Below are 25502 nucleotides of genomic sequence, written 5' to 3' on the forward strand. Positions count from 1 at the left end.
TTCTCAGCTCCCATTTACCCTCAGCCCTACAATGCGGCTTCTGCTCCATTGCCCACCGAAACGACTCTCTCCAAGGCCCCCAGTAAGTCCCTGGTTCCCAAACAGAATGCACATTTCCCAGTTCTTCTCTTTCTTGAGTGCTTTGCAGTATTTGACTCTGATATGCTTAGTCTCTTACTGTTGGGTTTAAGGCAGGGTCCTCAGTTGTGTAGGGGTAGAGAAAAGGCTGAGCACCTCTAATATAGTCCCATGGGCTCATTTTACAGATGAGGAAATGAAGGTCTAGAGAAGTGAATTGCCCTGTATCAGTCAGCTACGGCTGAACTAACACTGTGTAATAAACAACCCCAAGCTCACTGGCAAACGACAACATTTATTTTTCTCATGGTCTGTGTGTTGGCTGGGGTAGTTCTGTTCCAGGCTTGGGTGGGGTTCAGATCTGCTCCACATGGGTTTGTGATGGGGCACAGGCTGAAGAGGATCCTTCAGGAAAGTTCTGCTCCTGATAGGTCACAGGGATGCAAGAAATGCAACAGGAACTAAGCAATGTCTCTTGAGGGCTCAGCCTTAAAGTGGCTTAATGTCGCTTTTGCCCATATTCCTTTGGTTAAAGCAAGCCACATGCCCAAGCCTAACATTAACGGGTTGGGGAAGAAGACTCCACTGTAGTGGGAGGTACTTCAAAGTCATAGAACAAAGGCTGATGATGCAGAATTTTGATAAAGGGAGGGCATGAAGAGCTGGAATGATTCAATCTACCACATGCTTGAAGATCACGCATGTGGGTTGTGATCTCTGACAAAAGAGAAAGAGGCCATGAGTGACTAGACAAAACAAAAGAGGAAACAAAGATAAAAACAAACAAAGAGCAAACAAAACAAAAACGTAAAGCTAATGGAAGTTTGGATTTTTACCATAAATGACAACAATGATCTCTGAAAAAAGAACAGATATTGATGGGAAATTTGCCAGCTGAGACACCGAGAGGGTGAGGCACAGTGGGTCTTGGCTGTGAAGTGAGAGACTAGCACCAAGAGGGCTAAAGCAGGGTTGTGAGCTCAGTGTAGCGGCTCAGCTTGGACCTGGGCTGAGCCTGGGGATGAACCCAAGAATATCTAGCTGAATAAGCGGTAGAGATCAGGAACTGACCAATGATGGAGCTACAACGTACCCTGAGAAGAGTAAATATTGATTCAGAGATGGGGTAGGGAAGAAAGCAGCTGCCACATAAAGGACCCAATTCTAGTCTGGAAAAGCAGGATTGAGGGAAAACATTTCTGAAGTCCAGAAAGACCAGAGGAAGCCTGAAAGCAGAGAGCCTAGTGTGTTCACCATACCCTGAAATACAACAAGCAGGGGACATCCTCATAGACTGTGAGCTGTATCGTTTGGGACAAATTCATTGTTCTATACTTGGCAATACATTTATGTATGCTGTTATACCAAGACATGGCTATGGCTGAAAACATAAATTGCTCCAGAATTACTATAAATATTCTCATGGGTGCTGGGGCCCTACTGAGTTATTAAAGAAAAAATATGCTTTAGGATTGTCACTTGCCCTTCCAGAAACTACCCCTTGGTGCTGGCTAGTGGCTGAAAGGAGAAAGGGTGTGTGCCGGCATCGCAAGGCCTGTTAGACACAGTGAACTGAGCTTGAGCTCTGAAAGATAAAAATTACATTCTCCTCTAGGAAGCTGCTGGTGAATCTCAGCAGTGACATGCTCTTGCAATCCAAAATCAGCCATAAACTTTCATTTCCTTTTTTGCTATAAAAAGGATATGCTGACTGAAACAACTAAAATATAGATTAGTTAGCATACTAATAATAAATACCAAAAAATACACACCCCAATATATAAAAACCCCCACAAACAAACAAACAAACCCAAAGCCCAACATTCAAAGTGAGCCAAGGAAAAATGTATTTGAATCCGCATTTTCTTTCATTAGAGTCAGTTTCTTTCCATGTTGCCTCCTCTGACTACAGGGAGGACAGGAAGACCTGTCCCCATCCACATACCCAGGTGTTGGCCTTTCCCATGGCTGGTGACAGCTCTGATGGTCTTTGTACTGGGTTAAGTAGTATCCTCCCACCCCCAGATTCATGGTCACTTGGCACCTCCGAATGTGGCCTTAATTGGAAATAGTGTGTTTTTAGGGGCAACCAAGTTAAGTTCATGCTGAATTAGAGTGAGTCCTAATCCAGGACTGATGTCCTTATAAGAGGGAATTTGGACACAGAGACACACAGAGTGAAGATGTTATGAAGACACAGACACACAAGGAGAACATCATGTGAGGATGGAGGCCGAGATTGGAATGGTGTATCTGCACCGGAACTCCAAGGATTGCTGGCCAACGGCAGAAGCTAGGAAGAGCAAGGGAGGGTCTTCCCTTGGAGCCTCAGAGTGAGCTTGGCCTGGCCAACATCTTGATATCAGACTTCCGGCCTCCAGAATTGTGAGAGAGTACATTTCTGTTGTTGTAAGCCCCCAGTTTGTGGTACTGTTACAGCAGCCCTAGAATATGACTGCCGTCTCCTTCCCCTCATCAGCCTTGCTGAGCCAGAACAGACCAGTCGGAGGCCTGGCTAGAGGCTCAGGCTGTTCAGTCAGAGAGACCAGGCCTGGGCTGCGGGCTGGCCACTGACCAGTGTGTCAGACACTGGGGCTGGTCTCTACGTCTCAGTTTCCCCATCTGTATAATGGACATAACAAGGATGTTGGTGGAGATTAAAGGCCACCATGTTTATAAAGTGTTTGGTACAATGCCTCGCCCATAGCACATGCTTAATAAATGTTAGCTGCTATCATCAGCCATATGGTTTCCACCTCAGTTTGAAGTTTCCCTGATTTTACTTTTCCAGTAAGAGTCAAGTAGATATCTATTCCCTTGGGGATGTACCATGGCATCTGGCACAGAGTAGGCACTAAAAACAACTTTATGGAATGAAGAATGGCACAACTACATCTCATCATAGGAGGAAACGGCTTATAGACTTCACAATTTTTAGTAACCGTCTGGAAAAACCCAAGGTGAAACTTTGGAAGAAGGATGTACTTTAATCAAATTTGTTCATGCTGGGGCATAGAGATGGTCCCTAATGATCCTTGTCCCCTAGGATTCACACCTTTGCTTAGTCCCCTCCTGCACTGTTCCAGAGTCAGGTGACCAACAGAATACAGCAGAGGTGATGGTATATCACTTTTAAGATTAGATTATGAAAGTCTGAGGCTTCCATCTTGGGCTCTCTCTCCGCCTTGGGTTGCTTGTTTAGGGGGAAGCCAGCTGCCATGTTGAGCAGCCCTACGGAGGGCCCACATGGTGAAGGCTGCCAACAGCTACATAAGTGGGCATGAATGTGATTCTCTAAGCCCAGGCAAGCTTTAGATCACTGCAGCCTCAGTTGACAGCTTGACAGTATCCTCATGAGAAACCCTCACCCCCAGACCTCCCAGGAAACACCCTCCTAGATTCCTGACCCTTGAAAACCATGTGAGATGACAAATGATTGTTGTTTAAAGCCACTTAGGTGTTGGGGGGTAATTTGTTACACAGCACTAGATAACCAATACAGGCGATGAGATAGGAATGGCCAGGATGAGCCAGGACTGGGACCAGGAACTGTAACGGGAGACATTATAAAACACAGGAGGCAGGCAAGAGGCCAAACCCAGATGGGTCAGACATGCAGATGGTCAGGCAGGTTCTGTGGGTCTGCACATCTGGTCCAGAGCCCAGGGGGGTGAAGCCACAACCAACCACATCACTGAGCAAAAGGCATTGAGATTTTGGTGACCTTAGACTGGAGTATCACCTTTTGACCTTGTTTTACACAATTTCCAGTTGGACCTTCAGTTGATTGCTGTAGCTATAAGGTCATCAAAGGCCAGTGAGTGAATTTGCCAAGAATTAGGTCAACACAAAGATATGGGGATTACAGTAACAAACAAAATGCGATAGGATTATAATTTTTGAAACACTCACAATATTCTTTTTTTGTGTGTGTGGTACACGGGCCTCTCACTGTCATGGCCTCTCCCGGTGCGGAGCACAGGCTCCAGATGCGCAGACTCAGCGGCCATGGCTCACGGGCCCAGCCGCTCCGCGGCATGTGGGATCTTCCTGGACCGGGGCACGAACCCGTGTCTCCTGCATTAGCAGGCGGACTCCCAACCGCTGCGCCACCAGGGAAGCCCTCTTTTGTTATTTTGATTGCTTAAGTTCTTTAAGTCATCTGCCAAGCTGGGAGGCAGAATGGGATTTCCTAGGCTTGTTCCAGGTTATTGGGCAGGTCACAGTGCAATAGAAAGTTGGAAAAATTGGCTGGATTTATGAAGATGTACGTCAAATCCAACTGGCAAATATTTTCTGAATGCTTACTAGGCTAGTTATAAAAGAACTTAGAGTCATTCGGTGCACCTAGTACAGGTACCTAATGCTCCTTACCCTACCTGTGGCTACTCAGGGATATTGAAACTCAACAGGCGAAAAAACAGTTCCTTTATTCTTTGCACAGGCCAGGTCTCCCCTTTAAATTGACCTGGCCTTGTTTCAAGTCTTGGGGCCCTGCTGACTCAGTGGCAAATCTGATCAGTTATTTGACTCCAGGGGGTAATAGAGTCCCGTGAATGGCATCTGTCTTTTCACAGAGGCATCAGAGTCCTTACTCCACAGAAGTGAGCAAAGCTTCCCACACCCCCTGTCTTGTAGACTGGTCGAGTTCTAGGCAATTTGCTGCTCTGCAAATGTAAAACAAGAGACACAGAGGCTACTAGCTAAGGGCACAGACTCAGAGCCAGACAGCCTGGGTTTGAACGTCAGCTCCTGTACTTACTAGCTGTACAGCCTTGGGCGAGTGACTTAATCTCTCTGAGCCTCAGTTTTCCCAACTGCAAAACGAAGATGATCATAATAGCACCTCCCACACAGAGTGTGGAGAGGAGTAAATGAGTTAATGTGTGAAGCACTTAGAACAGCTCCTGGTCCCTGGGAAATAGTCTGTAACTGTTCGCTACTATTATGCAGGATATAGGGGCAAAAGCAGCCCCCTCTGCCCTCTCTGGGCTCACATGTAATTGTCCTTTGGGGTTCACTCAAGGCAGATGTCTCTCTTTCACAACATCTAAAGCGTTCTTTAAGGACTTCATAAAAACAAAAGGATTAACTACAGATGACTAAGCCCCCATGATGGACACAGAACCAGGTACAGTAAATAATGAGCTTAGGCAGGATTATATTCCTACAAACAATACACCAAGTTCTCCTGTTCTTTGTCTGCAATCCCCCTACCATGAGGGAACCAGTGGCCAAGGAGAAGGTCTCTGTGTGCCCAGGATAATCTTGGGTGAGCTCCTGGAGGAGGCATCCCTCAAGCAGAGATGTGAATTCAGGACTTGCCAGGTCAAGAAAAAGGCTGGGTACACCGGGCAGAGAAGAGTGCGCTGGGAGCAGGGTGAGGTAAGCAGGCACCTGGGACACAAGATTTAAGGAGGCACTCACTCCCAGGGTCGTGTAGGAGCAGGGTCAGCACCTGCACATCCCTGGGAGTGAGTGCCTCCTTAAATTTTGCATCCTAGATGCCTCTCTTGTGTCACCTTAATCCTGGCCCTGGAGAAGAGCGTGGGTGAGAGCCTGGAAGGGTGAAGCAAGTCGGTATAAGTCATGAAAGACTGCTTGAGGGCAGAGATCACTTGGAGTGAGGCTGAGCAGCTGGGCTGGGGCCAGATCATCAAAGGTCTTATGTGCCAAATAAAGGAGTTTAGCGTTGGTCTAAAAGTGACAGGGAGCCAATGAAGAATTCTGAACCGGTCCACAACATGATCAGATGTGCATGTTAGCAAGATTCTTCTGGCACTAGCATGGATGGCAGACTGGTGGATGAGGGAAGAAACTGGAGATTGGGAGGCCAATTCAGGACTCTATTGAGTCCATGCCCAAGGGACAGACAGTGATGGCCTGAAATAGGGCAGTGCCAGTCAGAAGTAAGGAGAACTCACTAGAGAAGTGGTTTGAAGGTGATTGATTGCAGATGAGGTTTGATGGGAAGAGTCAAAAATGGCACAGTTGGGCTTCCCTGGTGGCGCAGTGGTTGAGAGTCCGCCTGCCGATGCAGGGGACACGGGTTCGTGCCCCGGTCCGGGAAGATCCCACATGCCACAGAGCGGCTGGGCCCGTGAGCCATGGCCGCTGAGCCTGCGCGTCCGGAGGCTGTGCTCTGCAACGGGAAAGGCCACAACAGTGAGAGACCCGCGTACCGCAAAAAAAAAAAAGAAAAAAAAAAAGGCAGTTTAGAAGCCATGAGGAGTTATTAGGAAAGATAAGAAGTACACGGAAGGCAGTTATCAGGGCTTCCCCAAGTCCAAGGGAAACCTCCCCACGGCCCATTTGTTTTCCATAGGATGCAGTCTCTGGGGGTCAGATGTGTCTTACCCTTTGTACGGTACCCACACTCTCTAAGTATCGCTGACCTGAGATGAGCCACTTCCAGACCCCATCCCCCCCATCTACTCATTGGCTTTCCAAGTAGCCTTAAGGTTGTCCAAGTCCTTTTAAGGACTGTGCAGCTGGGCTCAGACCAACACACCACCAAAAACAGCCTTCCATTCTGGACACGCAGGCCCCAGGGCTCTGACCTGCCTGCGTGATCCGGCCTGGGGCTCTGGGAGGCGAGGGAGGAGGATGCAAGGGGGTGAGGGCCTGTCGGGAGGCTGGCGAAGCTTCAGCCTCCTGGGAAGAGCCTTACGAGAGACAATTGGGATCCGAAAGGCAGCTGGAGGGCAGCTGGGCTCTGAGGTGCTGTCCAGGAAGGCCGAGGCAGCGACGCGGGGGAAGGAGGGCCGTGTTCGGGGGCCAAGCCCGGAGCCGGGGGAAGTACTAGGGCTCACGTGGAGGCACACACCGGGATGAACTTCCTCGGAGCTAGGTACAGCCACACACACTGACCTTGTGCTCCACTAAAGCCCTCAGATCCCGTCCCATGAACTTCAGGGAAGCTCTCCCGCCCTTCCTGCACTTGAGAAGTTTGGAAGATACCAGCTCTGCACACGTTTCCCGACATTCTCATAAAAATAAAGGGAGTGAAAAAGCAAGTCAGAGCTCTTTAAAACATTAATTAAAGACACCATCGTTTCCTTATTTAACTGAGGGTTGATACCTCATTTGGGATTATTAGCAAACGGAGACAGCCTTTGTTGTGCTTGACACAGTGATTCACTCCGACTCTAGGTGATTTTGGCTTTCTCAGCATCTTTTGATGTGCTAAGATTCCCCGGTGAGAACAAACATCATCAATTACTTAAACAAGCCATTACCCTGAGAGCGCGATTACCAGTGAGGCCCAGTCTACTAATTGGCAGATGAAGAGATAGAAAGGAACTCAGGCTTTGGCCTGGACCCTTACCTGTCAGGGAGGAGGGAGAGGCTTTTAAAATGTCTCGCGGCGACGTTCCTGCTGATCTGGGACGACCTAGTTATTTTTCCATCTCCGCAAAAATGCATCTTGGGTGACTTGAGTCTCTAGAACCCAGAAGCTGCCTGTGGTTCTCGGTTGAGACCCTCATTCTCCTGGGCAGGACTCAGCGTTGGGGGAACACAGAAGCGTTCACAGAAGCAAAATTCTTGCTTGAAGGGAGTTGGTAAGAAATCTTTTGGCTTGCTTTTTCCCTCAAGAGCCAAATCCTCCAGCTTCTGGGACAAGTGGGATGAGGCAGGGGCGGCTGTAGGATGCTGCGTCTGAGTTGACATTCCCCTGACACATGAGGAATTCAAGGCCTAAATAAAAGAGGCAGGTTGTCATTTAAAAATACATAAACATAGAAAATTAAATTTGTAAATTTAAATATATTATAATAAATTAAAATATATTTTATTTTCAAAATATTTACTATAAGTATTTTCTTCTCATTTAATTTTTATTGGAGTATAGTCGCTTTACAACGTTGTGTTAGTTTCTACTGTACAGCAAAGTGAATCAGCTATACATATACATACATCCCCTCCTTTTTGGATTTCCTTCCCATTCAGGTCACCACAGAGCACTGAGTAGAGTTCCCTGAGCTCTACAGTAGCTTCTCAGTAGTTATCTATTTTATACGTAGTATCAATAGTGTATATATGTGAATCCCAATATAAATATATTTTTTAATGCACTAAGCTATGACTCTTTTTTTTTTTTTCCTCTCCCCACCTAGAAGAGAGGTTTTGGGGAAGATTTTTTGCTGCATTTATATATGTCATTGGTTTTTCTCGTGGAGGGAAGGGGGAACTCAGTCTAGTTAAATTCAGTCAAATAACCAATACTTAAAAAATCCAGAAGTGTTTCATAAATATCAGACACCTAACTGGTCTTGTCACATAATTCAACTGCTCTATTTTTAAAATAGAAAGACGAGTCTCGTGTGTATTTGTATTGTGAAACTACTTTCTGTGCTATCTTTTTTTTTTTGCGGTATGCGGGCCTCTCACTGTCGTGGCCTCTCCCGTTGCAGAGCACAGGCTCCGGACGTGCAGGCTCAGCGGCCACGGCTCACAGGCCCAGCCGCTCCGCGGCATGTGGGATCTTCCCGGACCGGGGCACGAACCCGTGTTCCTGGCATCAGCAGGCGGACTCTCAACCACTGCGCCACCAGGGAAGCCCTGTGCTCTCTTCATCATTCTTCTCCTTTAATTCTCACTGGCACGAAAGGGCAAGGCGTCTTCCAGAACCCTTCTGTGAGAAGTGGCAGAGAAATGGGAAACTAAGGCAGAGGCGGGGCTGAGGTCCTCTCCCTTCTTTTTTTTTTACAGCTTTATTGAAGTATAGTTGCTTTACAATGGTGTGTTAGTTTCTGCTGTAAAACAAAGTGAATCAGCTATATGTATACATATATCCCCCTATACCCTCCCTCTTGCGTCTCCTGCGCCACTTGCTGCCTTCGGTCCTAGAAGGTGTCAGCTAGTTTTCTGGGGTCGGGCTGGGCACCGGAAGGCACACCTTAGAAAGCAGACCTCACTCAGTGTTAAGGCAGGTGCCCAGCGCTTCCTCCACAGGAACCCCCAGAGCTCGCTCTTCTCAGGGGTCTCCTTGGACACCACCCCCTCAAAGCAGCAGCCTCTTCCAGCACCTTCACCGGCTATGGGTGACACAGTTCTTCTTTACTGTGCCAGCTTTCACACCTCTATCCTCAGTTTAATGGACTTTTGGAAATTGGCCTGCTTTGGAGGTCCCTGTTTTTTGAAAACTAGCCTTGGGGGAAAATAATAAGCATAAGTACCATTTGCCATTTTTTTCCAGTTCAACAAATATGTACCATCCAATAGTTGGACAGAGGAAGTGCCCTTAAGTGATCAAAACACACTTCAGGGGCTTCCCTGGTGGTGCAGTGGTTGAGAGTCCGCCTGCCGATGCAGGGGACACGGGTTCGTGCCCCGGTCTGGGAAGATCCCACATGCCGCGGAACGGCTGGGCCCGTGAGCCATGGCCGCTGAGCCTGCGCGTCCGGAGCCTGTGCTCCGCAACGGGAGAGGCCACAACAGTGAGAGGCCCGCGTACCGCAAAAAAAAACCAAAAAAACCCCCACACTTCAGCTGGCACATCCTCTGACACATGATGCTTCTTCGCTGCAAGGATCATCATGTAAATGCTTAATTGACTGCTTGGCATTAGCCATTGAACGTGTGTCGGGTCTACTAGGCTGTAAGTGCCATGTTCCTGCAGCTTCCCTGGCGCCCAGCACATGCCTGGCTTGTAGGAGACACGCGTGTCCACCTGATGATTCTTGTAACGTGTCACTTGTAACATGTCGGTTACCATTAGCCCTAACAGTGATGAAGGATGTCATTCCCAGGACTATTCCCCTTCGTGAGGGTAAACTGCTATCGTAGTTTGGAATAAATCCAACGTCAAATGCAGACCAGTTCTCTTAGGTTCTGAGAGATGAAATACAGGACAACAAGTTTCATTAGAACTGATTCTCCACGTGTGCTCTAAAAAAGGACTGAGCTTCCTTCATCGTTCTCTGGCCGCGGTGTTAGACTACGAGCTGAGCCAGGGCATCCTAGACAGAGCACATCTTAAAATGTGGCCTATTTGGACCAGCCTCGAGGGCCCCGTCTTCCTGGAAGTGCCCTTCTGGACCATCCTTGTGTGGCCAGTGAGATCATTCTAGGGATTTCCCAGGCTTTAAAATTTCCCATTGTAAAGTGTTTATTTTTACTGTTAGTTTTTCTTTATGGAGGTGGTAATGGTTTTCATTTATGGTCATGACATAAAGTTTCCTTTTATTTAAGTTTATTTAAAGGGAAGTGGGAAGCAAGTGCTAGCCTAGGTGATTTGCAGATATGGCAAAAATTGTAAAGATGTTGTACAAATAACTGAATTTAGAAGATTAACCTCTTAACACCAATTGAGATTTATTGACTCAACTGACTGAAAAGTTGGGATAAAAATGGAAAAGTTAGTTAACTCTATGCACTATAGTAACCAACAATGGGGTGACTTTATTGTTTTTAAAGTGTAGGCTTGGGCTTCCCTGGTGGTGCAGTGGTTGAGAGTCCGCCTGCCGATGCAGGGGACACGGGTTCGTGCCCCAGTCCGGGAAGATCCCACATGCCATGGAGCGGCTAGGCCCGTGAGCCATGGCCAATGAGCCTGCATGTCCGGAGCCTGTGCTCCGCAACGGGAGAGGCCACAACAGTGAGAGGCCCGCGTACCGCAAAAAAAAAAAAAAAAAAAAAAAAAAAAGTGTAGGCTTTTCTGTAAAATACTTATCTGTCTGCTGGTTAGGTGGTAGGGTCCCCGAAGCCTGGTTCGGTGGCGCCTGAGGCAGAGGCTGAGTGCCTTGCAAGCTCTGGGCTGGCCTGCTCCCCACCCCTCTGCAGCTGGGTCATCAGTTCTCTCTAAACAGGAAGCCCTGATAACCTCATGGTCTCCACCCCAGACACTTCTTTCCAAACACACTCCAAAATACAGTCAACATCTATATACAGTACAAGCTGGTGCGGTAGCTGAATAATGGCCTCCAAACATCCTAATCTTCAGGACCTGTGAATGCCACTTTATATGGCAAAAGGGACTCTGAAGATGTGGTTAAGGGTCTTGAGATCGGGAGAGTCGCCTGAATTACCTGGGTGGACCCTAAGTGTAATCACAAGGGTCTTTATAAGAGGGAGACAGTAGGAGTCAGAGGAGTTGATGTGACCCCTGGAAGCAGAAGAGATTGGAGTGATGTGGCCATAAGCTAAGGATGCGAACAACGGATACTCTCCTGGAGCCTCCAGAAAGAACCAGCCCTGCTGACACCTCAACTTCAGACTAGTGAGACTGATTTCGGACTTTTGGCCCCCAGAACTGCAAGATAATACATTGTGTTATTTTATTTTATTTTATTATTATTATTATTTTTGCGGTATGTGGGCCTCTCACTGTTGTGGCCTCTCCCGTTGCGGAGCACAGGCTCCGGACGCGCAGGCTCAACGGCCATGGCTCATGGGCCCAGCCGCTCCGCGGCATGTGGGATCTTCCCAGACCGGTGCACGAACCCGTGTCCCCTGCATCGGCAGGCGGACTCTCAACCACTGCGCCACCAGGGAAGCCCACATTGTGTTATTTTAAACCACCAAGTGTGGGGTTATTTGTTAGAGCAACAATAGGTAACGAATGCAGTTGGGAAAGATTAATTTACTGAAACAATTCCTTAACTTTCTGATAGGATTCACCATATTGATCTTTTATGTAATGTGCCACTAATACATTTAAAATCATTCTAATTACAAAGGATTCAATTCACAAGTTTCAAAATCTATTAAAGTTTTTGAATAGGCATCCACATGGCTGAAATCTCAAACATGATATCATGAAGTATTACCAAGAAATACAGTGGAAAGTCTTCTTCCTGTTATGGTCCCTAGATATCATTTTCCACTAAAAGGAAACAGAGTTTCTCGGGATAATGGCTGATTCAGGTCTGGGGCAAGAAATGTACAAGATGTACCTGGAACAACTTGTCATTCAGAGAGTGGGGAAGCTGTTCTCCCAAAAAGTACTCGGGAACAAACTTACACATGCTCCCACTATCCAAAGATGGCACAATCTGACGAAAAAAATAACCATTGCAATGGATCAAAACACATCAAGTATGTTTAAATTGATGAGTTCATAATGATACAAAAATAGCATGTGTACCCAATGTAAGATGTTATGGAATCAACTCATTATTTTGAAAACTAACAATAAAAGGAAAGAATCAAGCATTGATCCTACTTTTCTTTTTTTTCTTTTTTCTTTTTTTGCTGTACGCGGGCCTCTCACTGTTGTGGCCTCTCCCGTTGCGGAGCACAGGCTCCGGACGTGCAGGCCCAGCAGCCATGGCTCACGGGCCTAGCCGCTCCGTGGCATGTGGGATCTTCCCAGACTGGGGCATGAACCCGTGTCCCCTGCATCGGCAAGCGGACTCTCAACCACTGAGCCACCAGGGAAGCCTGATCCTACTTTTCTTATGTGAACTGTCCTTAGCAGAGGAGGGTAAATTCAGAATTATTCTAGCTAATAAATGAAGAAATATCACCACTTTGCAGCCCCTGGTGAATGAATAGATTTAGGTGGTAATCCTCACAGCTGCTAAGTTCATAATAAAAGAGACAAGTAGATTGTGAACCTCCTGTGGAGAAGTCTTGCAGAAAAAGCCTCTGGATCAGTGGTTTTCAAACTTGGCTGAACATTGGAAACACCTGAGGATCTTTTTAAGATGCCAAAGCCCAAGTCACACCTTAGGCAGTGAAGTCACCACCTGGGGGTGGGGCGTGAGGGGGGCGTGGGGCGGATGGGACACAGGCATCAGAAGTCTTTGAAGCTCCTCCAGCTTCAGACAAATTCGGGAACCAATGGTTTAGATTCAGCTACTAGGACTGAAGAACGGGTTAATCTACACCATGGGAAGCAACCAGCAGAATTCAGACTGTGGGAAACCCTACGAGACACCACCTGGTTTTGTTGTGTAAAAATGCATAGGGAAAAATGGGGGTGGGGTGGGATTGGAAGGAGAATTTAGAGACTTAAACATACTTCAGAGGCATCTGACCCAATTACGAACATATGGCCCTTATTTAGATCCTCACTCAACAAACATACTGTAAAGAAAAGTTGTGAGACAATTGGGGAAATTTAAACATTGACTAGATATTTGAGGATACTAAGGAACTATTTTTATTTTGAATTGTGATAATGATACTGTGGTTATTTTTTGAAAGAGTCCTTATATTTTAGTAAAGGGCACGGAAATATTTACAGTTGGAATGATTTGATGTCATGGATTTGCTTCAGAAAAATCTGGGCATGAGTTGCGGGGGGAGTAAAGCTGAAACGAGGTTGGTCACAAGTTGATAATTGTTAAAGAGAGTGGTAGGTACCTGGGAATTCATTTTACTATTTTGCCTACTTTTGCATTTCCGTACTAAAACATCAAACTAAACATCTCCTTCCTGCCCCATCCGCATCCCCACAGTTCCATCTGTACAACTGGTAACCTCTGCAATTAACTTCTTATTTAGACTTATAGGGATATTTTTAGTAAACATACAAGCTTATACAAATAGTTATTTTTCTCTCCCCATTTTTTTACATAAATGGAAACATGCTAAACTCAATTTTCTGCATCTTACTATTTTCATGTAATATTGTATCTTGATGGCTTTCCATCTTCGTTGCATAGTATACTATGAATGGATGCATCATAATTTATTTAAACAGTCCCAAACAGATGGGCATGTAGGTTGTTTCCAATCTTTTGCTGTTATAAACACGCTAAAATAAATACCCCTGTACATATTTATGTTCACGTATATGTGTAGAACAAATTCCCAGAAGCAAATTTGATGGATCGGTGGATAAACGCATATGCAAGACACTAGCAAATAACCCTCCTTATGGGCTTGTACCAGGATAGAAGTAGAAGAGGTGGAGAGAAGTGGGCAGATATGGAGACGGAGCTAATTGGAAGATGGAGCTAAATGTATTTGCTGATAGATCGTATGTAAAGTATGAAAAATAAAAGAGAAGAATTAAGCATGTCTAATATCAGTCAGCTTCAAGTAAGTTCTGCCTGGGTAATAACAGATTCCCTTCATGCACTCAACAAATCTCAGTGATTTACATCAACAAATATTTCTTTCTTTTTTCTTTTTTTTTTTTTGCGGTACGCGGGCCTCTCACTGTTGTGGCCTCTCCCGTTGCGGAGCACAGGCTCCGGACGCGCAGGCTCAGTGGCCATGGCTCACGGGCCCAGCCGCTCCACGGCATGTGGGATCTTCCCAGACCGGGGCACGAACCTGTGTCCCCTGCATCGGCAGGCGGACTCTCAACCACTGCGCCACCAGGAAAGCCCACATATTTATTTCTTGGTCATGCTAAATGTCTATCATGGACCACTTCCTTCTTTACTCCTCATCATCTTCATTGCAGAGCCCAGGCTTAGGGAACAGCTCTCAGCTGGGAGACTACTGGCCTCATGGCAGAGGGAAAAGGACAAATGGCTCATCATGTGTTGCTCTCAAAGCTTCTGCTTGGACATAGCACACATGGTGTCTTTTCATACTCAGTTGGTCAAAGAAAGTCACGTGATCAGCCTTATGTAAACAGGGTAGAGATGTATGATCCTCCAACTGGGAGGGATTGTCATATTCCAAATAATTACACACTCTACCATGTCTCAAAGGTTTCTGGCTTGAGCAATTGGTGGGTTGTGGTTGTAACAGTGATACAGAGATGAAAGAGGAGAAAGAGCTTTAGGGGGAAAATTGGGTTCAGATTTAGGTATGTTAAGTTTAAAATGCCTAATACACATCAAAAGTGTGCAGCCAAGGTGGTGCCTGGATAAAGACGAGCTCAGTGGAGAGAATGGAGCTAGAGATAGAAATATGGAAGTTACTGACATATAGATGGTGTTGAAAGTGATGGGACTAATAGAAGGAAAGGAGCCAGAAAAGACTCCTCTGAGGATCAGCCCCTGAGGAGTGATGTTATGAAGCCAAGAAAAGAGAATGTTTCAGGAAGAAGGAAATGTTCATCTGTGTCAAAATGCTGCTGAGAAGCTAGTAAAAAAGAAAAAAAACTGGCAAGAAATTACTGGATTGACAAGATCAAAACCATGGCTGACTTTGACAAGGGCAGTTCTGGTGAAGTGGTAGGTGCAGAAGCTTACCTGGGAAGATGAAGAGACGATGGCTATAGAAGGGAAGAGAACATGTCTAGATAATGCTTTTAAGGGATTTTACTGGGCAGAAAAAAGAAAACTAAGGCAATGGCTGGAATCAAAGTAGTTTGCTTTTTTCCGTGGATGGAAGACACTAGAATATGTTTGTATGCTGATAGCAGTGATCCAGTAGAGAGGGAGAAATTGATGCAACAGAAAGGAGAAACAGTTGAGAATTCTGAGTAAAAGCAGAAGTGAAGCCATTGGCTTTAGAAAGACAAAGGCTCTCTTTCTCTCTCATCATGGTCATCAGTTAATTAGTATCTGTTATTATTATACCTTTGGTTTCTAAGAAACCTGCCTTTGTTCTCAGTATATTCTCTGCCATGTTCTCACGCAGTGGTTTATCAACAACATCTTAGCTTAGAGGACAGAAAGAAACAGGTTAGTGGAGTTCACACAGCACCTGTTTGAAATGTGACAACTCTGACTCAATCACTTAGCAGCACTGCCACCTTGGGCACACTAATTAATCTCCTTAAGTATTAATTTCCTAATCAGTAATATGAGAAGAATATTTATTTCTACCTCTATATAATTGTTGGCAGGCTCATACAAGACAATGTATAAAAAGTTCTTGGCACTGTCCCCGGTACATAAGAAAGATTAAAAATTATTATAAATTATAATAATAATTATATACCTCTCTTTGTCTATATAAATGTATTTTTCTTATGCTGTGACAAAGTTGTTGTCAGACTACTAACTACAATGACTGTTTTTATGGTTCTTACTGGGGAAAGAACTGCACAGTAGTCCTCCTTTTCTTCCCCAGGGGAGTGAAGATTATAAGAAGTCTCCTTTTCTGGGTCTTTGGGAACAAATTATAAATGACTGTTACTTAATTTTATGGATAGAGATGGACAGGATTGAGAAGCAATGGGAAAGTCTTTCAACTCCAAAATAGCCGTCCCACTGAGTTTTGCTTCTGTGAATCTTACAGCACATTTTATATTCAGAAGTCTCCTATTAGAATGAAACTATCAGACAACTAAAGTACTACATTTCAAAATGTGTGGGATGCAGCTAAAGAAGTAATAAAAGGGAGATTTATATCCTTAAAAGCATTTATTAAAAACAAAATAATATTGAAAATAAGTGAGCCAAAATGTTAAGAAGCTAAAGGAGGGACTTCCCTGGTGGCGCAGTGGTTAAGAATCCGCCTGCCAATGCAGAGGACATGGGTTCAAGCCCTGGTCCAGGAAGATCCTACATGCTGCGGAGCAACTAAGCCCGTGCGCCACAACAACTGAGCCTGCGCTCTAGAGCCTGCGAGCTATAACTACTGAGTCTGCGTGCCACAACTACTGAAGCCCGCGCACCTAAAGCCCGTGCTCCACAACAAGAGAAACCACTGTAACGAGAAGCCCACACACCGCCATGAAGAGCAGCCGCCACTCGCCACAACTAGAGAAAGCCCGCGCCCAGCAAAAATAAATAAATAAATAAATTTATTTTTTAAAAAAAGAAGCTAAAAGAAAACACATACACACACACACACACACACACACAAAACAAATACTAAAGCCAAAGAAAATAGTAGGAAGATCATAATAAAAAATGAGCATAAAATAATGAACTAGACAACAGCAAAAGAGAGAAAACTAGAAATGATCAACAAAAGTAAAAAGTTGGTGCTTTGAAAAGATTAAATAGACAAACCTATAGCAAGACTAATCAAGGAAATCTTTTCCAAGAAAACTAGGAATGGTAGAAAAGTCCTTAACCCAATAAGGGCTATCTGTTAAAAATCTACAGTAAAATCTTAATTTTAAAACATTAGGGGCTTCCCTGGTGGCGCAGTGGTTGAGAGTCCACCTGCCGATGCAGGGGACACGGGTTTGTGCCCCGGTCCGGGAAGATCCCACATGCCGTGGAGCAGCTGGGCCCGTGAGCCATGGCCGCTGAGCCTGCGCGTCCGGAGCCTGTGCTCCGCAATGGGAGAGGCCACAGCAGTGAGAGGTCCACGTATGGCAAAAAAAAAAACCACAAACAAACATTAGATACATCCCCATAGAGTCAGAAATAAGAAAAAGATGTTCTCTCTTGTTGTATCTTTTAAACACTGTACTAAAGGTCGCAGCCAATGTGATAAGAAAATGAAAAGTGAGACAAAAGGATTAGAAAAAAAAAGAGAACTGATATTATTTGCATAAAATAGAATTGTGAGCATAAGATATCAAAGAGAATCCACATGTAAACCAGAAGAACTAATAAGAAAGTTTAGCAGGATCATGATTACAAGATGGGCATAAAAAAACAAATGGTGTTCCTACACATGAGCAATAAAAATAACCAATATATGTAAACAGCAAAAAGATACTCTCTGTGAGTAAAATTACAAAACGTTACTAAGACAGAGAATGAATCAATGGAGAGATGTAACATATACACAGATGAGACGACTCAGTGTTGTAATAACATTGGTACTAATTGATAAATTTAATGCAATTCCAATAAAAATTCCAACCGGATTTTTCATCAAACTAGACTGATTCTAAAATTAATATGAGAAAGTAAGATATACTTTCTCTATACTATATACTCTCTACATAAAAAGGTGTAATAGAGTTATAATAGTGAGGCACTGGCATAAGTCAGACAAATGGATCAGAATAGACTCAAGCACCTGTCTTACGGAGGTGTATGATGGAGGCAGCATTATAAATCACTGGGCAGAGAGGGGTGGTGCAGCAAGCACACTGTCTCTTTGCCAACCCTTTATAGAGGTGCACTCAGCTGTGGGGCAAGATTATTTTTCCCAGGGTCTCAATGACTTATCTGTTCTGATGGGCCACCTCTTACTGTAGAACCTGGCTTAACACATCATCCTCTGATGATTGACTTGGCTTCTCAAGTACCTGAAAAGGAGGTGCTCTGAGTAGATACATCCGTTTCTTGTTCCTGGAAAAGGACACCTACTCTTATAAATTAGTTAATGAACATTCTGGTTTGCAGGTTATATCTTAGGAGCTAACCTAACTGCTACTAACTGACACATGAATGAATGTACACTACATAGTTTCCAGCCCTGAGAGCAAGGTCAAGAGAGGGCACTGAACATGAAGATGAGGATGTGAAAAGAAAGATGAGGTGCTAAAAGGGGAACTGAGAAGACCTCATATGGAAACTCTATTTCCAAGAACTCCTGTCTTGAGGCATGACTGAAGCAATTTCTATATAGTTTCTTTAATTGTCGTTGTAGGGGAAGAATGGGGCAAGGAAGAAGGAAACAGAACTTAAAGTCAACTAACAAGACTGTAGCTAGTTATTTTCTAAAGAAAGTCTGTTCAGAATTCATCTGCTAATCCTCCTCTCCCTGCCCAAATGTGTGCTTGGAGTCAACTCACAGTCACCTATTGATGACTGCTCATTTCCCAACTAATTCTTTAACCAATTGGTGTAGCACAATCCTGCCTGCCACCTAGATAAACTGTGGTGGGAATAAAGGGGAAAAAGAAAGAGTACTTTCAAGGTTGGGAAATATTTTTTAAGCTGGAGGACAAGGGATGGCAAAAAATGTTCTCTCTCTTGGAATGAAAAAAAAATGCAGACATTGAGCTATACTGATGTGCCTACAAAATTTGGAAAAACTTTATGAGAGTGTTTGGTGAAATGGATACACTGACACTGAGACTAACTGGGACAAACTCTCTGGAAAGCAATTTGGCATTGCATGCCAGTGTTTAAAACCAGTGACTCAGGGATTTCAGATCTGGATAAGCTTCATGTGTAAAGTGCCAGAAAAGCTTGACGCATAGAGATGTTTATTGTTGTGGCATAACTTAAATCAACTAAAAAATTGAAAGCACCCTAAATATGTAACAATAAAAATAGTTCAGTAAATTACGATATGTCCACAAGAGGAATATATAGCCATAAAAATAGTATTCATAAAGGATTCATAACATGGAGATTTTTTCCCTTATGGTAAATGGAAAAAGTGGAAATATAGAGAAACAGAAAAAAATTATAGAGAATAGGATCTCAGATATATAAAAAATACACTCAGAAAAAACTATAATTATAATAAAATGAGGGTAGGCTTTCTCCCTAATATTTCTATATTTTTTTGCTCAAATTTCTGTCAAGCATTTTAAGATTCATCTTCTGGAAAGCTAGCAAACCTCATCTTCAGCTCCCATGTCTTAAAATCTTTTGAAGAGGCAAAAATTTAAGCCCTTGTCTAATAAAGTTTCTGATGTGGTCACAACCTTTTATAGAATTGCTGGCAAAGCCTTTAATGGTCGTGCATGTCACCAAGCGTAGAGTAACCATGACAAAGGGACTCTCTTCTTCAAAGTTGGGACAGGTGGGTTTCCTCGCACCTCCCGGGCTTTACCTCTTCCTGGAACACCGTGATTTTTGTCCCAGGAAAATTGATATTTGCCAAAAGAATCTTTCACCATTTCAAAAATATAAATAGCCGCTGAAATTTCCAAAAGCAGCTCACTAAGTAGACATTCTTTGATAGGGATTGTGAAGACATAATGAATGGGCCGAGGAGCTGGCTGTTCCCAGAAGCACACAAGAGAGAAACCAACTCCTCTATGGCCGCTGCTTAAGATACACAATGAGGGACTCTTGGAGGACAAGCCATCGTTTGACTCTTTTCTACTTTGGCTCCAACCTCAATCAGCTCATCTCTTTAATACACAATTTATCAAAATGTCCCCCAATTTATCATGAGTGGCTTCTTGGGCTAAGTGATGGGCTGACCGCTCTTGCTGAATGCATCAAGAAAGGGCTTTGTCTTGGGGAAGACAAAGTATTGGGGAATTTCTTATGTTGAAAATGATCCCATGTGGTTCCATTTATGTTGAGAATGGACAGTAGAAGGAGCACCACTGGTACTGCAGGATTTGTATCCTATAGGGATAACTGACTACTTTGGTTGTAGAAGTAAAACCAAAGGATGCTATCTGAAGCTACTACATATCCTTTCCGTTGTCGTTTTCCAACTTAAGTATCCTTAATGTAAGCAATGATAGATGTTCATGTTCATAATTGTGGAACACACTTGCATTAGTTCCCATCAAAGAGAAGCTATTCTAAAAATCGCAACATGGTGGCTGCATGATGTCTGCATATTACCTGATTTACTAGCATCCCAGGCCACCAGCACTTTTTTGATGGCTCAGGACTTAATGGCCCAATTTGACATAAAAAATAAATTTCTTTCACAATGACAATTAAAAAAATAATAAATTCATTTATTTATTTTTGGCTGTGTTGGGTCTTTGTTGCTGCGTGTGGGCTTTCTCCAGTTGCGGGAAGCAGGGGCTATTCTTCCTTGTGGTGTGTGGGCTTCTCATTGCGGTGGCCTCTCCTGCTGCAGAACACGGGCTCCAGGCACATGGGCTCTAGAGCGCAGGCTCAGCAGTTGCAGCGCATGGGCTCAGCTTCTCCGCGGCATGTGGGATCCTCCCGGCCTGGGGCTCAAACCCGTGTCCCCTGCATTGGCAGGCGGATTCTTAACCACTGTGCCACCAGGGAAGCCCCCCACAATGACAATTTTTAAGGTAACAGGAGACATTTAAAAAATTATTTTTTCATTGACTCTCTAAAACTCATTCATGGGTATTCCTGGTGTACCAGTTTCCTAGAGCTGCCATAACAAAGTAACACAAACTGGGCTGAAAATACCAGAGTTTGTTGTCTCACAGTTCTGGAAGCCAGAAGTCTGAAATCAAGGTTTTTGCAGGACCATGTTCCCTCTGAAATCTGTAGGGAACAATCCTTCCTTGTCTCTTCCTAGCTTCCAGTGGTTTGCTGACAACCTTTGGCGTTTCCTGGCTTGCAGCCATGTAGCTCCAATCTCCGCCTTTGTCATCACATGGCATTCTCCCTGTGTCTCCATGTTTCACATGGCATCCTCTTATGAGGACACCAGCCGTAATGGATTAGGGGTCCATTCTACTTCCGTATGACCTCATCTTTAATTACATTTGCAGCTACCCTATCTCCAAATAAGGTAATTTTCTGAGATACTGGGGGTTAGGACTTCAACTTATTTTACGGGAGTGCGGCGGCGGGGGGGGGGGGCGGTTGACACAATTCAACCCCTAACTCCTGAAGTCCATGGATTCTGGTTTAGGAGCCTGTTGAGACAGAGAGGAGCCTGGGACCAGGGAATATGAAACATGGATGCAGAGAAGGAAGTGGGAGCAAATGGAACCCACTCTGTAATTTTGCTCAGAAGTCTGGAGACAGTGATCTCTCCCTGCAGAGTTTAGTTCAAGGCCTCTAGTTACTGATGGCAACATTTGGCCAATTCCTAGCTGAAGACGTTTAAGTTCTATACTTGACTCCAGGCTGCAAACTGAAGTTTCTGGTTGTGTCCAGAACATTCTCTGCTGATGCCATATGCTTGGAAATGTCTGAATTTTGTGCAGAGACACACAGTGGTATTTTTGTAAGTGGAGTTACATAATTAGGGCATGGGCTTGCATGATAATTAGCATGTGTAATTAGGCACAGACTTCTTGTCCTTTAATTAGACAATCAAGACATCTAATTACAAAATTAAGATGTAATTACGTGGCCCAAGATCGACATATTTCTTTCTACCCATTAGAGATTACATTTAGAAAATAATTCACAAAAACTGGTGAAAAAACGAACTAGAAACCAGATTTGAGGATGTTGAAGGGAGTGTTAAGTGGACTGCTAAGTCTCCTCTGGTCTTTCCTCTTACACGTGAAGGGGGTTATTTAAAACATCATAGTCTACTTGAATAACTTTTACACGCTCTGCTGTCAACCTTTGGCATACACACTAATGAAGAGGAATGTTGGCATGACTAATCCATGTAATTCACACATGGCTCTTGAGTGTGGTTTGTAATTACACTTGAACGTGGACTTAAATGTGATGTCCTGGGGATTCATTCAAACCCAATAACGCAGCTAATGTGGTTGAAACCTTGCTCGGGAAAACTGGGAGGAGAACCCGCTTTCCCTTTCTGCCCTGGCTTGGCTCTCCCTGTGGCCACTTTAAAGGTAGATGCTTTGCTCAGAATAACACAAAACAGTTAACCTGTTGTCATTTCCCTGACTATTTGAGTATTCATTGAAATGTTCTTATTTTAAGTGCTCCTTATTGGACGGCAGGCAGCCAAGGGGAAGGTCCAAGTCTACAGCAAACATTCCATCTTTCTAATGATAAGTGAGTCTTAGAGCAGTGGGGTTTTTTAAGTTCCAGTACTCCTATGAAGTCTGGCTATATGAATATTCTCTATATTTTTCCTTGCTCTTAAATTGAGATTTGGCTGATCTTTGCATGATGCTAAACACCCAGTCTGACTCATTAATTTTTCTGAACTAACTGAACTTTTGACCTAATTGGCTGACTGATTAGGGATTACAGCCATATGTCCAGGTTTTTCTAAGCCAATTCTGACTTTCACTATGTTATCCCTCTGTTCCCATAAACTGTTGAAATATCCTAGTAATTCCAATGTTTTGACAGCCACACTGCACTTCTCAGACTGCCGCTTTCTCCTGGAAAGTGGCACAGAAATCTGTCGGGCCGCGTTTCCTGATTTGGGGTAAGGAAAATATGCTCCCCATATGGTTTCAGGCCATGAAAACAGACATAAAGAGTTTGTAAGTGGTTGCTGATGAGGTCTTGTCTCCATGGTGTGTCCCTTCCATCCCTAGTTTTTATTTTTCTCTATTAGGCCATGGAATGTGATGAGGGATATGTCCAGGGGTCAGTTTTTTTTTTTTTTTTTTTTTTTTTTTTTTGCGTTATGCGGGCCTCTCACTGTTGTGGCCTCTCCCCTTGCGGAGCACAGGCTCCGGACACACAGGCTCAGTGGCCATGGCTCACGGGCCCAGCCTCTCCGCGGCATGTGGGATCTTCCCGAACCGGGGCACGAACCCGTGTCCCCTGCATCGGCAGGCGGACTCTCAACCACTGCGCCACCAGGGAAGCCCCCAGGGGTCAGTTTTGACCAAGGAAAACCACATATTTGCACAGGGAACTGATTTTTGCCATTGTTACTTTTTTTGCTTTGCCTTGTAAGACAATTGTTCATGGTAGATTTAAAGGCCGAGGAGCTGAAGTGGGGAGAAGTGCAGTTTGGTTGGGTTTTTTTTTTTGGGGGGGGGTTGCCCAGGCTGCACGGCTTGTGGGATCTTAGTTCCCCAACCAGGGATTGAACCCGGACCCTAGGCAGTAAAATTGCAGAGTCCTAATCACTGGACTGCCAGGGAATTCCCAAGGTGCAGTTTTAAAAAAAATTTACTGGGACTTCCCTGTCGGTGCAGTGGGTAAGACTCCGCGCTCCCAATGCAGGGGGCCCGGGTTCGATCCCTGGTGGGGGAACTAGATCCCGCACGCATGCCGCAACTAAGAGTTCGCATGATGCAAGGAAGATCCCGCGCACCTCAACTAAGACTCGGCACAGCCTAAATTAAATAAATTAATTAAATTAAAAAAAAATTTACTGACGGAAATTGTAGGTGGGGAAGGGGCATTTGGGCTACATCATCTCTAAGCGGACTTCCAGCTAAGAGATCTGAGGATGACTTGATCTCAAGCCTGTTATCAGGAGGAGTTTACTGAGCTCTATTCATGCCACTCCCTCACCTCTAGGCCTCCACCTCTTCAGTCCTTAGATGCTGTCAACTGGAAACTTTCTCTACCCTTACTTCTGGTGAACTCAATAATTCTGATTGCTAACAGGGCCAGAAGTGTGAATGTAAACCTGTGTCTTGGTTTTGAAAATGTGCTTTTCCCCTCAGGTACTCCACATCAGCATTTTCAAGACTAGAGAAGTTGGGCATCAGACATCCCAAGGCTTCTCCTTTTATTGGAAACTTGACATTTTTCCGCCAGGTAAGGGCTGCCTTCCACTGTCTTTCGGCATAAGATGCTCTGAGACCAGTGCAGCTTTACCCACAGCAGCACTCTGAGACCAGTGCTTTCGTCTAGGTCGCCCACACCCAGGGAGGTCTACGTGCGAAGGCGCCACGGGATGAGACTTCCTCTGCTTGCATCAATTCTTATGTGATGAGAATGATCCCTCACTGATCACTCATCGATACATACTGAGTCCTGGCATCCATTTATTCATCCAGAAACCCAATTAATGAGTGTCTAAGGTGTGCCAGGCCCTGGAATGTGGAAGAAGTAGAAGTTGCCCATGCCCTAGCGCTAGCATGGGTGGTAGAGATGGTAGCATGCGGTTGTCCTTCAGAGGAGAGGGAGTTCTGTCAGGGCTAGAGTCATCCTGGAGGACTTCCTGGAGGAGGGAGTCTGCAGGAGTGATAGACACAAAGACAAGGACACACACACCAGGTGGGGAGCAATGACGTGTGTGATTGCACCATGTGAGAAAGAGGGCACAGCTTGGGAAGCAGCCTGGACTAGAAAGAGGAGATTGGGGAGTGCCAGGGAACACCGCTGTGTGTGTGTGTGTGTGTGTGAGTGAGAGAGAGAGAGAGAGAGAGAGAGAGAGAGAGAGAGAGAGAGAGAGACAGGCTAGATCACTGACAGTCCAGAAAGGCAAGTGAAGAACTGTGCGTGTCCCATCTCTGGTGCATAGAAGTGGGGAGGGGGACACCGAAGAGGAAGATTTCTCTGCAAGGGGGAAGATTTAGGTCAGGTCTGTAGAATCCAACTGCTGTTGAGGTCTGGATGTGAAGTGGTGAGGGCTTGGCCCGGGTGGAGATGAGAGCGAAAGAGAAGAACAGCGGGGGCAAAATTAGTAACTCTTGTGGCCAATTAGGTGTGGAGGATTCAAGGGAGAATGGCCGTGAGTTGACAAAAATCAAAGGTCGGGAGGTCGGCTGGTTTAAGGAGGTGCCTTTGATTTGCAAAGTAACATGGAAGTGGAAATGCCAGAGGGCATTTGGAGATAGGGGCCCAGGACTCTATCTTCGAAGGTTATTTTTTTTTCTCACGTTGGGTTTTCTCAGAAGCCAGATGATTTATTCTGCTAACTCCTGGAGGTGCTGCCCCCAGACCCAACACCAGGAGCCTACAGATCCTGCATGTGAAGAGCCACTAAGCCAAACAAAGGCAGGAAGGATGAAATTGGGGCCAATCCTGATAATGTCCCCTTACGATCTCTTTAGGATTTCCCCACCCCTGCCCCCGGAAAGGCTGGCCCTCGGCGTTAGATAGAAAATAACAGGCTATTTCTGTCCTTTTTCCTTCCCATCTCAGTTCCTCTTCTGTTCCTTTCTGTCCCTTTCTCAGTCCAACACCCCTTTCCACTCTTTATTGCTGTTTCTCTGTTCCCAGCATTTTTTAAAAACACCT

At 44.9% G+C, this 25502-nt stretch overlaps 2 protein-coding genes across 5 annotated transcripts in view; one reads left to right on the forward strand and one right to left on the reverse strand.

Moving 5' to 3' along the window:
* TBXAS1 (thromboxane A synthase 1) overlaps positions 1-25502 on the forward strand; it is a gene marked incomplete at its 3' end in the record, with an annotated part of 154446 nt that overhangs the window by 12535 nt on the left and 116409 nt on the right. For all 3 annotated transcript variants that reach the window (XM_081244942.1, XM_081244941.1, XM_081244943.1), the window contains exon 2: positions 23981-24074. In XM_081244942.1, coding sequence (XP_081101068.1) covers positions 23981-24074 — 94 coding nt within the window. The remainder of the gene's footprint in view (positions 1-23980; positions 24075-25502) is intronic.
* KDM7A (lysine demethylase 7A) overlaps positions 5736-25502 on the reverse strand; it is a 273273-nt gene continuing 253506 nt past the window's right edge. For both annotated transcript variants that reach the window (XR_014016730.1, XR_014016731.1), the window contains exon 21: positions 5736-6218. The gene's annotated coding sequence lies outside the window, so the exon portion shown is untranslated. The remainder of the gene's footprint in view (positions 6219-25502) is intronic.

Source organism: Mesoplodon bidens (assembly GCF_964165515.1).
Source record: "Mesoplodon bidens genome assembly, chromosome: 9".
NCBI lineage: Eukaryota > Metazoa > Chordata > Mammalia > Artiodactyla > Ziphiidae > Mesoplodon > Mesoplodon bidens.